Here is a 15,950-nt window from a genome sequence, read left to right on the forward strand (position 1 = left end):
CCCCCCCCCCCCCCCCCCCCCCCCCCCCCCCCGTCTCCTCCTGAAGGACCCTTATCCGACTCATCCCTATCTATTCCCTGTCCTCCGTACTGGCTGCCCCTCTCTCCTCCTCGCTCCCTGGCAGAAGCCCCAGGGCCCAGGTGAAGGCTGTGGGCATTAGAAGAGGACAGCTGAAGGGTGCTTGGTGTACCTCACGCTTGACTTTACGGTTCTCAAACTGCAGCGTGCATCACAATCACGGAAGGCTAGTTAAAAAGCAGATAGACAGTTGGGCTCTGCCCCCAGCCAGGGTTTCTAATTCCTGACATCAGGGATAGTGCCTGACTACCTATTTGCAAGTCTGACTAGTTACCAGGAGGTGCTGATGCACAAGCTTTGAGAACCTCTGGGCTAGCACTTTCCTCCCCCAGACTCTCCCCCCCATTGCCCTTTGGTGATTTCAAATCCAAGTCATTAATATTTTTCATTTATAGACGATTCGTAGGCCATGATCACATACTGGGAACTGTGCTACTCATGGGTAAAGAGGCAGTTAGAGGTATACTCTGGGAGTTCACATCCTGGGAAGAAAGTATAACAAGGATAAAATAACTCATAGAGGATGGGAAGAGATTACTGTCCCCAAAGAGGTTCGAGTGAAGTTTTGTAGGATTTCTAGGAGCAAGGAATTGCTTCTGACAGGGAGGGTGGGCAAAGCTGATTGGAGGTGGGGGTGTGGCATGGCTATTGTGAGCTGGACCTCAGAGGATGGATGAGATTCCACGTGGCCATGAGGGGAAATGAGAATTCTCCATGGAGGAAACAGGAATACCAAATTACTTGAGGTGAAAAAAATTGTTGGGGAGTGGTCGTGGATATTCACTATGATCCTGGCAGAAATCCAGGGTTCATGAAGGCTTGTAGGAAGGCAGAGCTGAGTTATGACAAATCTTGTAACACACTATGCATTGGGGATCTATTCTCTAAAATGGGGAAGCTATAAGGAAACTCCATGACTTACTTGCTGGTTTCAGACCCGGATCAGATCATTCACAGTGGGTTATGGATGAAGAAGTCTGCAAGCTGGGAAGGGCAGAAGACTGGCAGAGTTACTTCGGCAGCTGACGTTTGCTGTCCCTTAAGGCTGTCATCACTGCCTTGCCCACTGCCCTCAGGAGACATGATCCCCTGTTAACTCTTCCCCAGGAGGAACTCACAGCTTTTCCCTCAACCCCCCATAGCAGAGCCATGTGGTCCAGGGACCAACAGCCAAGGTGTCACCTGGGAGCCAATTAGAAATGCAGAGTCTCAGTCCCCCACCCCAAACCTACTGGCCTAAAATCTGCATTTTAACCAAACCCCTGGGTGACTGCACATCAAAGTTTGAGAAGTGCTAGTTTAACACAGACTTTATAAGAGCTGAGGATAATACAGGAAAAATAGATATGGTTACTGACCACCCCAACCCCGTAAGAATTTACTGACCACCCGGGGCGCCTGGGTGGCTCAGTCAGTTGGGTGGCTCAGTCAGTTAAGCGGCTGCCTTCGGCTCAGGTCATGATCCCAGGGTCCTGGGATCAAGCCCCGCATCGGGCTCCCTGCTCAGCGGAGAGCCTGCTTCTCCCTTTCCCTCTGCCTGCCGCTCTGACTACTTGTGCTCTCTATCTCTCTGTCAAATAAATAAATTAAAAAAAAAAAATCTTTAAAAAAAAAAAAAGAATTTACTGACCACCTTGTATATTACAGTACCCTCTGACTCTAAACCTTACTTAGTTTCATTCATCATCCTTATTACCCTCTGAAGCATGTCTAGTTGTATATTTGTTTTTCTGAGAACCTCCATCACCTTGGAAGCTCCAGCAAAGGAAGCACTTGATCTGCTTTGCTGGCTACTATATTTCCAGAACCCAGCACAGAGTCTGGCAAATGGCAGGGCCTCAGGAAATGTCTATTGGACAAATAAGTGAGTGAATAATAAACATACAACCTCATGATCTGGGACTCTAGTCTGCCCAGCTCCCTGTGTTACCTCTTTATGACAAACACCATCTCCCTATATAGCTGGTGGCCTCCCCAGCTATATCCCCTGTGGTCTTGAGACCCAGCTACACCCTATCTGCTCCTGAGACTCCTCAAAGTTGGGGAGCAAGAGAGCAGATAGCGGGGATTCAGCAGTTTGCTCTTCTGCTTGTCTGAGGCCTGCTTTGCAACCTCTGATTTCCCCCAGAGGACCTACCTCTGCCCCAACATTGTTCTCTGCCTTGGAGTAGGCCTGACATAACCCCTCCCTCCCCCTCCAGCCATGGAAGCTTTGTCCTTGCCCGGTGACATGGATTCCATATCACTAAACACAGCCCTCCAAGCCTGACACGTCCTTACCTCCCTCACGTACGTCCCAGGGACACCAGTAGTTTGAGTTGACTGTTCTGGTTTTGTCAGGCATTTTAGCAAGATTTTTCTTTTTCTTTTTCTTTTTTTTTTTAAGATTTTATTTATTGAGAGAGAGAATGAGATAGAGAGAGCATGAGGCGGGGAGTGTCAGAGAGAGAAGCAGACTCCCCGCCGAGCAGGGAGCCCGATGCGGGACTCGATCCAGGGACTCCAGGATCATGACCTGAGCCGAAGGCAGTCGCTTAACCAACTGAGCCACCCAGGCGCCCCATAGCAAGATTTTTCTAACAGGTGGATTTTTGTGAGGAAAAAGTTGAAAGTGGGGAAACCCATTTGGAGGCAGCAGCTGAGGTGAGAAATGGTGAGGGCAGGTGCTGGGGGGGTGGGGAGGCAGTTTTCAGATACAGTTGACCCTTGAACAACACGGGTTTGAACCGCACAGGTCCACGTATACATGGATTATTGACAGTGCAGTACTGTAAATGCATTTGCCTTATGGTTTTCTTAATAACATTTTCTTTCCTGTAGCTGACTTTATTGTAAGAACACAGTAATAATACATATAACTTACACAGATGTGTTGATCAGCTGTTTATCTTATTGGGAAGGCTTCTAGTCCACAGCAGGCTATTAGTAGTTAAGCCTTGGGGAATCAAGTTATACCCCAATTTCTGACTGTATGGGGGCCTGGCACCCCTAGTCCTTGCATCATTCAGAGGTCAACTGTGTCTTGACTGAGTGTGTGATGTGCCAGACGGGGTATTCAGGGTGGGGTAAGACCAGTAATAAATCACCAGTGACTATGCTGTGTGGTAACAGTGTTCAGTGGACAACAGATCTACTGGAGAGGCCTAACCCCAAAGGCTTCCTGGAGGAAGTGGAATCCAGGGCATCCCCAAATGGTACCTGGGGGTGGAGGAAGAGCATTCAGGGAAGGAAGGTTCTGCTTGGCTGGAGCAGAGGGTGTGTAGAGAGAAATGAAGCTGAAAAAGGCCACAGGAGCCATGTTAGTGACAAGCGTAGCCACTTGGGTTTCGAGCGGGGGATCCAGTGTGATCAGTTTGCTTGTACTTGGATCACCCTCACTGTCTGAAGGGAAAAAAGGAGTGAAGGCAAGAGTCCCTCCGGGAAGAAGGGAACACTCTACACGCCAGGTTGGATCTCTCCTCAGGCTGAGGAAGGCCTTCCCTTGCCAAGCCGTCTAAAGGGTAACTGCCCCTCCCTGTGCTGGCCCTTCTTTACCACACACTCGGTTTCGTTTCTTCATAGAATTTACCACCTTAGGTCATCGTTTTCCTTACTTGTTTATTGTCCTTACTTTCTCTAGAACACAAGGCTCCATTCATGAGAACAGGAGCCTTGTGTGTCTTACCTTTATCATATGCCGGCTCTTAGCCCAGGGCCTGGCGCCCAGGAGGTACTCAATAGATATTTGTTCAATGAATGAAGAGAATGGTTGGCATAGAGGCCGTTGAGGTGGAAGGAAGTGGGTTGACGGGTATTTTCGTAAGGTCAGCAGGAGAGTACTGGGTTGGAGGTGGAAGGCTAGGGTCAAGAGTGGTGCCCCATATTTCTGTTTTGAATGATTGGATAGATGGGATGTGGAGCTGCTGAGTGAGAAGGGGGAACTGAAATGGAAGCAGGTTGGGGGTAAATTAATATGTTCAGGTTGGGGCAGGTTGAGTTTGTGTGTCTGAGGGACATCCAAGTGGAGATCTGTAGAAGGCCCTTGGGTAGGAGAATCTGAAGCTCAAAAGTGAGCTAAAAGGGGAAGAGAGATAAATAGGAATGTGCTGCAGGGAAAAAGGACTTGGTGACTCAGAGACAAGGAAAAAGGAGAAGCAGAATCAAAATGACTTCTTCAACTGAGGGTTGTTGGAGTGGAGGGGGCTAGGAGGGATGGGGTGGCTGGGTGATAGACACTGGGGAGGGTATGTGCTATGGTGAGCGCTGTGAATTGTGTGATGAATCACAGACCTGTACCTCTGAAACAAATAATACGTTATATGTTAATAAAACATTTTATAAAAAGTAAAACATGTTATTCCTAAAAAAAAAAAAAAAGACTTCTTCATTTAAGTGACATATGTTCATGCAGGTTAGTCAATATAGACAGGTATAAAAAAGGAGTGAATATTCCAATAGACATCAGCATTCATGGATCATTCCTGTTAGCACTTCGGTGACCATTCTGGACATCTTTCTTCCGGATGGTTCTTGATTCTATGTGACTCTATATTTATATTAATAGGTTTACATTATATAAAACTGTTTTTGAAGCATGCTTTTTCTCTTAACAATATGTCATGGAGATACTTCTATGTCAATAAATATAGATCTGCACAATCATTTTAAAGAGCCAACAGATTTCCTTTGTTATAGATATATCATAACTCATTAACTGATCCCGCATGGGTTGACACACAGATTGTTGCCAATTTCTCAATATTATAAATAAAACTATGCAAACACCTGTGTCATCTTTCCCTGTGTATTTTTCTCTTCATTTTGTGAGAGAATATTCCTAGACTATTCTACATAGGATAAACGAACACTTAAAATTTTGACATGCCTTGCCAAATTTCTGTCCAGAGAAACTTGTCTTAATGTACACAACACATCTGAAGGGCATGAGAAGACCATTTTTCCTCATCAGCTCTGGCTACTAAACGTTTTTCCCCTTGTCATACTTTTAAGTGAAAATCATATCTTAACTGTTATGGACGTTTTTTTCCTTTTAATGTTAATTTTTATTAAAATTATGTACGTCCACATTTTAAGGAGTCAAATAGTTCTACAAGACTTAAAAAAAACCAATGGGACCCCATGACCACTGCATCCTTTCCCATTCCTGATTTCCCACTCTCCAGAGGCAACAACCTTCAGCTGTTCTCAGGAACCAGTGGTGGACCCTCCCCAGCAGGCAGCAGGCGGCAGGCAGCAGGCGGGGGTCCGCACAGGGCAGCAGCGTTCTCATCCGCACAGAAGATTCCAGGGCTCAGAGAGCTTTATCCTTCCCAATCCCACGGATGTCCCTTCTCACCTTCAGCCCTGCAGTTGGGGGGGGGGTTATCCAGAAGCAGGAGAGTGCAGGGGCTACTTCCCAGCCCACCCCATGTATCCCAACTCCCCACCCCCAACCCACAGGCACCCTGGGTTCTCTGCCCACAGTAATCAAGTGATTGTGCCTCATCCAGGGCTGGAGTGAATGGACAGCCACTGTACCTTTTCCCCTAGTCTCTGCCTGCCTGCCCCTGGCCCAGCCAGCCACCTCACTGTCCCTAAGAGAAGGTGGGGCTGGGGGACCCTGGGGTCTAAAGATTCAACTAGCCCTCTCAATGGACCCCATGAGGCTCTCCATGTGACCCCAACCTGGTTTCTAGTCCAACCAAATTCCCCAAAGTCCCACAAGTTTTCCACCATCCCTCTGGGCAAGCCTCGGACTCTGAGCTCCTCCTGGCTAACCACCCTCACCCTCAAAATAAAGTTCCAACTTTCATTCTGCCTAGGAAAAAAAAAAAAAGTCTGTTGTTTTTTTTTTTACTTAATAATTTCTTTCTTTTTTTTTTTTTTAAAGATTTTATTTATTTATTTGAGAGAGAGAATGAGATAGAGAGAGCATGAGAGGGGGGAGGGTCAGAGGGAGAAGCAGACTCCCTGCTGAGCAGGGAGCCCGATGCGGGACTCGATCCTGGGACTCCAGGATCATGACCTGAGCCGAAGGCAGTTGCTTAACCAACTGAGCCACCCAGGCGCCCCTTACTTACTTAATAATTTCTGATCTCAACCTTGTACTTAAAAATACTTTGTCCACTACATGATTATTAAAACACTTACCCATATTGTCTTCTAATGCTTTTAAGACTTTCTTTTTTACATTTAAATATTTGATCCATCTGGAATTTATTTTGAGATGGGGTATGGATACAGCTCTATATTTTTTTCCAAATGCCCAACCAGTTGTCTCAGCAATATTTGTTGAACAATCCATTTTTTTTTTTTTCTCACTGACTTGAAGTGACTCATTTATCATATGTACTTGGATCTGTTCCTGGACCCTGTCTGTGTTCTGTTCACTCATCTGTCTTCCTATTCCTGGACCAGTAATACTCTCAATTAATTTCTGTGGCTTTATTGTGTATTTCAGCATTTGGTAGGCCACTTGTCCAGTATTTACTCTTCTGAGTTTTCCTGGCTATCCTTATATGCTTATTTTTCCAGATGAATTTTAGGGTCATTTTAATTCCAAAATAAATCCTCATAAGATATTAAATGGGCTTGCATAATAACATACTAGAAAAAATTGTCAAAAAGTAGACTCCACCCTAGGAAAAAAATATTGTACTATAGGGAACTATTACTAGAAAAGAGATATCTGTGAAAATATCATCATCATCATCATAATCATTATATTCACTTTTTCCCTAGGAAATGAGAGTATTTTTCAGTACACTTGATCTAACGAAGTTCTTAACTTGTGTTTAGCAGAAAACTTTTCAACTCTAATTTCCACTCCCTAAGCTTTTCTGGTCTTCAGTAGAATAATTTATCATACTTCACTAAAAATGACTTAGAATCTGGTGGATAGTTACACATTTAGGCCCAGGGCTATATGACTAGTAAAAGGCAAAGGTAATTTTTCTTCTCAACTTAACTAAAAACTCAGTTCCCTTTTTTTTTTTTAAGATTTTATTTATTTATTTATTTGAGAGAGAGCAGGAGAGAGAGAGCGAGCACCAGAGGAAAGAGAGGCAGAGGGAAAGGGAGAAGCAGGGAGCCCGATGCGGGGCTTGATCCTAGGACTCCGGGATCATGACCTGAGCTGAAGGCAGACGCTTAACGACTGAGCCACCCAGGCGCCCTCCTCAGTTCCCTTTTTTAAGTTGACTTTAATAAGAAGCACTGTGAACCCCATGATCCTGAATAGCAAAAAGAGAAGCAGCCAGGGAGTCCTATAGGTTATAACTCTTTTTTTTTTAAGATTTTATTTGTCAGAGAGGAAGAGAGAGAGAGCGAGAGAGCATAAGCAGGGGGAGTGGCAGGCAGAGGGAGAAGCAGGCTCCCCACGGAGCAGGGACTCCCATGTGGGGCTCCATCCCAGGACCCTGGGTCCACGACCTGAGCTGAAGGCATCCGCTTAACCAACTGAGCCACCCAGGCGCCCCTAGATTATAACTCTTAATTGAGTTAATTGGCCTTTGGATTAAGCACCAACAAAACTCTTATGTAGCATCTTATTTATACTCACAGTATTCCCAGCAAAGTTAACGAGCAGCTATCCTATCAATCTCCAGTTTCTAATACGGGAACTGAGACAATCACAGGATAGTGCTGTGCCCAAGGTCACCCAAGGAACCAGTTAGCTCAATGTTCAGTGCCGGGTGGTGCTAAATTGATGCATGGTTCAGGGCTCTAAACCCATGCAATGTTTTTTTACCCCGAAGCAGCAGTCTGCAGAGAGGGAGGGACCTATCAGACAGGTGGGGACTCCGGTACTACTATTCCCTAAGGGTGGCCCCTAAGGCTTTGCTCCTAGAAGGCAGCACTGGAGCCCAGCTGTTTGAATGTCGGGGACCACCTGATGGAATCATCCAGAAGCAGGGGAGCCATAGAGAAGCTGCTGGCATCACTGGCTGCTTCACCCACTTCCCCTTTCCTGGCATTCTCTGGCAAGTCCTGGTACTGTGCAAATTTTGCCTAAGCCTCTCCCTAGCAGTGTCATCTGAAGCCTTGTCCTCTCTTCTAAGGGAACCCCTCAAGCCTCTGGCAGAAGCACAGGTTTTATTATGGAATCTATTTATCCTGAGTCAGAGAAACCTAGACTGAACTATGGATGGCACTGTTTTTTCCCATCGGTCAAACTTGCTGGTGCCATTTGAAGAATACAGAAAGAACACCTAGTTAGGATCATATTTGTGTAACAAATGCTTTATTTGCCTTCCCTTCTTTGCCATCATTGGGGATTTTCGCTCTAAACATATAGGACGAGGGATTAAGCTCCCTGTGCTCTCCATGAAAATTATAAGATTATGTCTTTTCAAGGATTGCCTTAAACGTCTCAAATGACCAAATGTAGTGGATTAGCTGTGCTCAAGGGAAGGCAGCACGTGGTACAATCTGTAGGTCATCCAAAAGCACTTCCTGGGGTGGGGTCTGTGCTCTCCAGCTCAGTCTGCAAGGGCAAGGCTGTAGATTAAATTAGCAGGAGGACACAAAAAAATGCTCCAAACAAGTAAAGCCTCTGGTCATCTCTGTCTCTAAAACCTTGAACTTGGAGATATTTACTCACCAGCATCATTTAATATACCAGCAAGAGATGTTTTTTAGGATTCCCATATCCTATCCCAAAAGCCAGGGTGACACCGCCTACTGGGAGGCCACTCTCTACAGTCTTCACTGAATTGCCAAATAAACTATGGGACTGGCGCCTCATCTGGTTCTCTGACTTAGGAGCAGAATCAAATATTTATTAATACTAACCTGAATACTCTTGTTGTGTGTGTGTGTGTGTGTGTTAGTTCCGGAAGCAAATATCCTACTAGGGCTTTCATCCTAAGTTACTCTAGTACTAGGAAACATCACTATTTTTCATGGTTTGGGTTTCCCATGTAATGCTATAAAATACAAGCTGAAAAAACAAAGAAATTTTGAGAAGGGCTCTTTTTGCTTTTTCTGTTTTTTTTTTTTCAGATCTCTCACACAAAGCTTTCTGCGGATGATGAGTGGAAGTAAGTGATGAGTCTTTTTTTTTTTTTACAGCTGTTATACTAAATATTACATTTCCACCTTAACAGTTTGAGAAATTAAATGAAGCTATGATTTATTTGTAAATGTCTCAGGCTACAGAAGGCGGGCTAGCACAGCATGCATGCGCACTGATAGCATGAACCAAAACCACAGGGATTTCACCTGTTTCCTACAGTGTGCTTCACGCAGTCCCACAAAGCTAGATTTGTATGTCCCTTCAAAATAGGGCAGTGTCAAGTTAGTTTTTATTTTAAGCACAAGTTACATCTGGTTTTCTTTATATGCTGTTTCCCCTGTGTTCTGGTACTTACTAGGGGGCCATTAGGGCTCTGTGGGCACCAAAAGAAATGAAACAAAAATGAAAAGTTCCTCCTTTTTTGCATTATGGTAATCAATTATGAATGTATTCCTAATCAAAATAGGAAATACTTATTATATTTACAAACTACTTTATACTTTCCAAAGTACTTCCACATAGGCTAACCATTTGAGATATGTTTTCATTATATTTATATATACACAAAATAGATGAATGTCATAAAGCATATTTTGTTTAATATCTATGCAAGCCCTATTTTAGACCGATGATAAATTCACTTTTCTATCTACATGGCCTAAGTTGAAAGTCTATTCATTAAATAGAATATTAAATAGTTATTTTGGATTTGGGGCTGTAAAGACTATAAGTGCTTGTACCCTTTTATTTTTCTTCACTTCCCACTTCTTCAAAGGAACGAGTGTATTTTTAACAAACTTCTGAAAATCATTCTTGTCTCTTAAGCTCAGCTTCCAACGCAGAGACTATTAACAATGTAATTTTATTCAGGTTGCTTACCTGATATGGACTTCAGCCTCTTCATTTGATAAATGTAGGGGTTTCAGTACATCTAATGTACCTGCCAGCGTGAAGGTTCTAAGATTCCATCTCAAAGGTGAACTCAGTATTTACTAGGCTCTGCAGGCTCATTTCTACACATTCTCCAGCAGGGGGCACCCTCAGTGCCCTTTTCAGAGGCACTTGGCACTTTACTCTTTAGTGTAGCTGTAGAAATTACCGGTAAAGGGGGAGAACCCAACCTGCATACCCAATGAGTGCCTTTAAAAGGTCACAATCTTATGGCACAGAACCTTACCCTGCAGTGTTTTCTGATGGGTACATCAAATGCACACTATAACCAGTCATAAGTGGAAACTTCAAGAGATTTCTTGACTGATGGTGCCCCATTGGGGGTGAAATGCTAACCACTATTAATAAAGTATTTGATTGGCGACATTCATAATTTTCCCATTTCCCCTAATCTTGACCCTGGACCGCTCTCTCTTCCTCTAACCCTGTGGTTCTCAATCTTGGCTGCACCTTAAAATCACATGTGGAACTTGAACTGCCATGACAAGTACCACAGCCCTGGTGGCTTAAACAACAAAAATTTACTTTCTCATGGTTCTGGGGGTAAGAAGTCAAAGGTCAAGGTGTCAGCAGGTCTGGTTTCTCCTGACACTTCTTGGCTTGCAGATGCCTGCCTTCTCATGGCACCTTCACATGGTCTTCCCTCTGTGTGAGTTTATATCCAAATAGCCTCTTCTTAGATGGACACCAGTCAGATTGGATTGGGGCCCAATTCAGGGATGGCATTGAACCTTACTTACCTCTCTAAAGTTCCTATCTCCAAATACAGTCACCTTCTGAGGAACCAGGGGGCGGGGGGGTAGGACTTCAATATATGAATGGGGGTGGGTACGGGTCAGCCCGTAACACGCAGAAAGGGTCATTTAATTGACCTGGGCACAGCTTGGACACTGGGACTTTTAAAAGCTCCCCAGTGATTTCCAATTTATAGCCAACATCAAGAACCACTGCTCTAGGCTTTCTTTGAAGTCACTTTGGCTATAGGAAATTAAACCAGATTACATACTGTTATAGTGTTTTCTCTACCATTACGCAAACCCAAGAGTCCAGCTAAAAACTGAGACATTCAGCCATCATCTGAATGTTTGTGCCGGCCTAAGATAATATGTGGGCTTCTCCTTTCTCCTTATAATGAAAAAAACATGTATACGGCTCACTCAGGAGTGTTCTGGATCCCTTTGGATAATATTCTCTCCATTGACACCATGTGCAGGATATCCTTTTACTTCAGAATATTAAAAGTTACTTGAAATTACCACTATTTTACTGTTTTGACTTTCAAAAACAGCAATTGCATATGATTTAACCTAATAATCATTATTATTCCTCATTTAAGAACAAATAAAATAACATGGGCTTTGTAGTTTTAGAACAATCCTGTGAAGTACAGAGGGATCATGATTTTAAGTTTGCAAAGGAGGATACCGAGGTGCAGAGAGGATGAGTGACTTTCGAGAGTCTGTATGGCGACGACGTGGCAGATTGGGGACTGGCACCCAAGTCTTTCCAGAGCCCATCAGTGACTTTTTTGGCCCCATCACTTCACTTGAAAGGACAAGGCTGAGGCTAAAACCACACAGGCTAGCTAAGGGCTGAGAGGAATTGGTTTCCCTGATGAACTCAGGCTCCTCCTCTCTGCAGCCCCCTCCTCAAGCCTGGGAGAAAAGGAAAAACCAAGAAAAACTTAGGAAAACTGTAATCAAACTTAAAACCCCCTACATTCGAAATCTCCAATTGCTTTCCATGAGCCCAGACATTTTTTTTTTTCCCCTAAATGTGCTGTGCAAGGGTTGAAGGCTTTTTCAGATGACCTCATTTGCTGGTTCCAGCTTGCAGCAGGAGAGGATGTACAAGATGCACCGGGGCCATGAGTCCACGCACGTGGAGATGATCTTGATCTTCCTCTGCACCCTGGTCATCGCCCAGATAGTGCTGGTACAGTGGAAACGGAGGCATGGCCAGTCCTACAACGTGAGTTGCCCCAGGGGCTCTGGAAGCCTGCTCCTCTTCCTGCCACATCCCTCCTTTCTTACCGCTTTGAAGGAAATGTTTTGGTCTAAGTCAGTGGTTCTCAACTGGGTGCAGTCTTGCCCCAGGAGATATTTGGCAACATCTGGAAACATTTTTGATTGTCATGCCTTAGTGGGAGGGGAGAGGGGGATGGGAATTGCTTCTGGCATCTAGTGGGTAGAGGCCACAGATGCCGCTAAACATGCACAGGACAGCTCCTCACGGTAAAACGTCAGTAGTGACAAGATGAAGAAACCTTGGTTTAAGTAAACCAGTTTTCCTTTAGCATGAACAACTTCTGCCAATGGCCTAGGAGAAGGAGGATTAGGAATAGTAGCAACAAAAGATTGAGGCTAACTTTGTTTAATTAGCAATAAATTCTCTTGGCATCGATAGCTGGCGTAGCTATGGAAATGTGTTAATGCAAACGTTGCACTGACCTCAGCAACACAGAGCATGATCCCATTTGCACAGACCAATCCCACTTGAGCATATCCACTGGAACTTTGCCATCTTGGGGCCTCAGGATCATAGCCGGGGGCCATCTTGGACCTGAGATCTTGCCATCGTAATGTTTCAGCCGTGGTTCTCAAATCTTAAGGGGCATCAGAATCACCTGAGACGTGAATCACATTGTTAATCAGATTCCCAGGTCCCACCCCCAGAGTCTCTGATTCAATAGCAGCCCAAGAATTTGCATGTCTAACAAGTTCCCAGGTGGTGCTGATGCTCCTGGTCCGAGACCACATTTGAGAACCAATCATTTAGACTAGAGTATGTTGCAAAGAAAGAAGGTCCTCAATTAACGCTCCACATGGTGCTGGCTCTTGGACTGGTCATTGTATAAGAAGACTTGTCTGTGACATACGAAGTGCTGGCTTAGACCAGTATTTTATTGTGTTTTATTTTTACCCATCATAAAAACTATTCCCGGTGTAGCACAGGATCTAAAGGAATTCTTTTGAATTCTGTATAATGTTTAAGTTTAGACAATTTGTAAATTTTATTTAGAAAGGGAAATCTTGTCTTTTTGTTGTTTAAGCAAACACATTTATTTTGTCGTGCCACCATTGTCTTGTCAATTAAAATAAACATCCTCTATATTGTACTTGAACAAACTGTTTATAAAAGAAAAAGGCTAGAATAAAACTTCATTAGTTATTCACTCATATCAAAGAAAAGCTCCTTAAATATATCTTAACCATGGTTTTCTTATCTGCAAAATGGAAATAACCTAATATACAGAATTTCTGGAGTCCTTAAGTAAGAAGAAAACTGGATTCCTAAGGAAACCACTCGTAGCCCTGCTCCATCAGTCCTTTATAACTGATAATGATCTCTGGATTAGATATTTTAAAACATGCTCAGTTTCCATGGCAACACAGGTGTAGATGTTACATAGAAAGCCCCCTGCCCTGGAAAGTAAATGCCTCGTGAGCCAACTGACCTACACTATGTCCCACTAGGAATCTGTCCCTGTCTTGTATTTGGAGAAATTACCCCTTTGTCAACTCCCTGAAGATGTATATCACGGCACCAGTCGACGTGGAGCTCACACACTGGCTCTGCCTAGCCACAGATAGATCTGCCCGTGAGTCAGAGGCCACTTGAAGGACTTGTTGCCTTTGGAGTTTCAAACCCTTGATGACTCAGGCTACACTGTCACCAGGTAGACATCCCTGAGCTTAACAACTGTTGGTTAGCTGGAGTGGTCTTCCCAAATTGTTTCCTGTTGCTCACCGTCACAAGCTGTGCTGCCTGAAATAACTCTCTGGGCTTGTTACTTTGGCTGGCACCCCATCCTTCACCAATAACTGGACTCCCTTAGTCACCCCACTTCTGCTCTCCAAGGTTGCTGTTTCTGTGTTCTTCTGTCACACAGCTCCTCTATTTTATGGTTACCAACAGGGGCTCTGTGGTCCTAAGGATCCCCTTGGAGGTGACCAGATGCCTGTGATAGGAGCCTCCCTTAGAGTGATCCTGCCTGGCACTTTAGCAGAACCAGGAGCCTAGGTGAAGATACCCCACAGTGGTCAAGGACAGATTTGGGGTCATGGTGGCCCTGTTGGGATTCTCCTAGATTAGCTCATAGACATGATTGGCCTCTAGAATATTTTCCACTTCTTTGCCCATCAGTCCATCTCTATCCCAAAGGAATGTGTGGAGAAGCCCCTTTCCCCTGCATGTCTCTGTTGATAATATTTGGCTCAAGGTGAGAGCCAGCACATGAGGCTGGTATTTCTCATACTGCTGCCTCAAATTTGCCCCATACTTTGCAATTCTTCTTAAGGGTTCACCCAGGCATCAGAACACGGCCATTTCAGGAACTCTTGGTGGTAGCTGCAACCACTGAATCTGGAAGTGGTTTCCAGAGCAACAGTAGCTGATTCCAGCCCTGGTTTCCAGCGTTCTTATTGTACTCTGCGTGAACCGTATCAAAAAAACCTGCGTCTGACATCCTATTCAACTTAACATCTTTGGGATGGAATTTGATATGGTCATGTTTCCACAAATGCTGACCTGAACAGCCTTATCATCCAGGGAGAACCTAACTTTTAAATTGTTTCTCTTGGCATCTAAGATTATGTGACACCTCGCAGAGCTACAGAGAGCTTTGAACACATTTATAAGATTCATGGCTCTTTTTTACAAGGGGCCATATAAGAGAATTTATTTCTATTATTCAATTTTGTAATCTCTACCAGTATATTAGTAATATATTAATATTTATAACATGTTAATTATGATTACTATAATATATTTATATATGTTACTATATATAAAGATTTATATACAAATTACTGTTACTATTATAGTTGTGGTAGTGTGCTTTTTATACATTAAGTTACCTTGGGAGATAATTATTTTTTATTCCCTTTGTGAAATATAGTTCAGAGAGATTAAATAACTTGGTCAAGGTTATATAACTAATTAGTTGCAGAGTAGAGACTAGAATCCAACCTCCCTAGTTATTTTTTTTTCATATCAAGGATAAGCTCCTTAAATATCTCTGAGCCATGGTTTCCTAATCTGCAAAATGGAAATACTGAAGAAGGGAACCTGTTTCCAAAGTTACTGCGATTCAAAAACATTTCCCTGTGAGAACTTCTAGCATAGTGACTGATATATAGTGAGTGTTCAGTACCGTTAGTTGACTCTGAATACATTCAAGGGCTATTGATATATATAACAGTTTTGCAAATTTAGTCATACATTGTAAAAGCAGTTTACTAATGAAAGAATCCTTTTCTGAACTCTTTTGTAAAGCTAAAGTGAATACTCAGCTATTAAGGTGTTAGGAGATTTCAATGTATTGTTTTTTTCAAAGCAGTGCACCTGTCTCTCCTGCCTTGCCACACCCTCTGCTCTGCCATATGCTTTACCTGTAGAGTGTTCCCCAGGCTGATTTTGTGAGATATATTAATAGCAACCAGAGGCAGGATGGTGAATGGCAGAACACCAGCTTAGGAATTAGAAGACTTCAGCCACTCATTTAACCACAGTGAGCCTCAGGTTCCTGATCTTACAAATGATGAAATTTTTTAAAATAGGAAGGACTTTTGGTTACAGCTCTAACATGTAAAAAGCTTGAAAATCATCATCCCCATCTTAAAACAAGAAAAAACTAGACAAACTGAACGTCAGTAAGTTTTCTTGGATCGATCAGAGAATTGAGGTCAGTGGAAAAACCACCACCATAAATCTGGAAAGACAGGAGAATGGAGGGAATCACATCTGAGATCTGGCGACTGGGAGCAGAAGTTGTAAGAGCCACACAATGGTAGAAACCCTTAGGGGTAACTTCGAAGAATTGCTGCAAGTGGAGTTTAGAATAGTGTATGAGTGAGAAACTCTTGGGAGCCACAGTGTTAGGGGCTTCCCAATTTTTTTTTTTTTTTTTTTTTTAGGTTTTAGG

The 15,950-nt window shown here is 43.6% G+C and overlaps 1 protein-coding gene across 4 annotated transcripts in view; it reads left to right on the forward strand.

The window, feature by feature from the left end:
• The window catches only part of RNF175 (ring finger protein 175), a 47,649-nt gene that overhangs the window by 318 nt on the left and 31,381 nt on the right, over positions 1-15,950 (forward strand). For 2 of the 4 annotated variants that reach the window (XM_081811727.1, XM_081811734.1), the window contains exons 2-3: positions 9,061-9,098; positions 11,854-11,995. The exons of 1 other annotated variant lie outside the window; for it this stretch is intronic. In XM_081811727.1, the coding sequence (XP_081667853.1) occupies positions 9,061-9,098; positions 11,854-11,995 (180 nt within the window). Of the gene's footprint in view, positions 1-9,060; positions 9,099-11,812; positions 11,996-15,950 lie in introns of those variants that run through there. One more of the 4 variants, XM_081811731.1, reaches the window with a different exon arrangement.

Source organism: Leptonychotes weddellii, chromosome 2, assembly GCF_054177405.1.
Source record: "Leptonychotes weddellii isolate Sample4059 chromosome 2, ASM5417740v2, whole genome shotgun sequence".
Taxonomy (NCBI): Eukaryota; Metazoa; Chordata; class Mammalia; order Carnivora; family Phocidae; genus Leptonychotes; species Leptonychotes weddellii.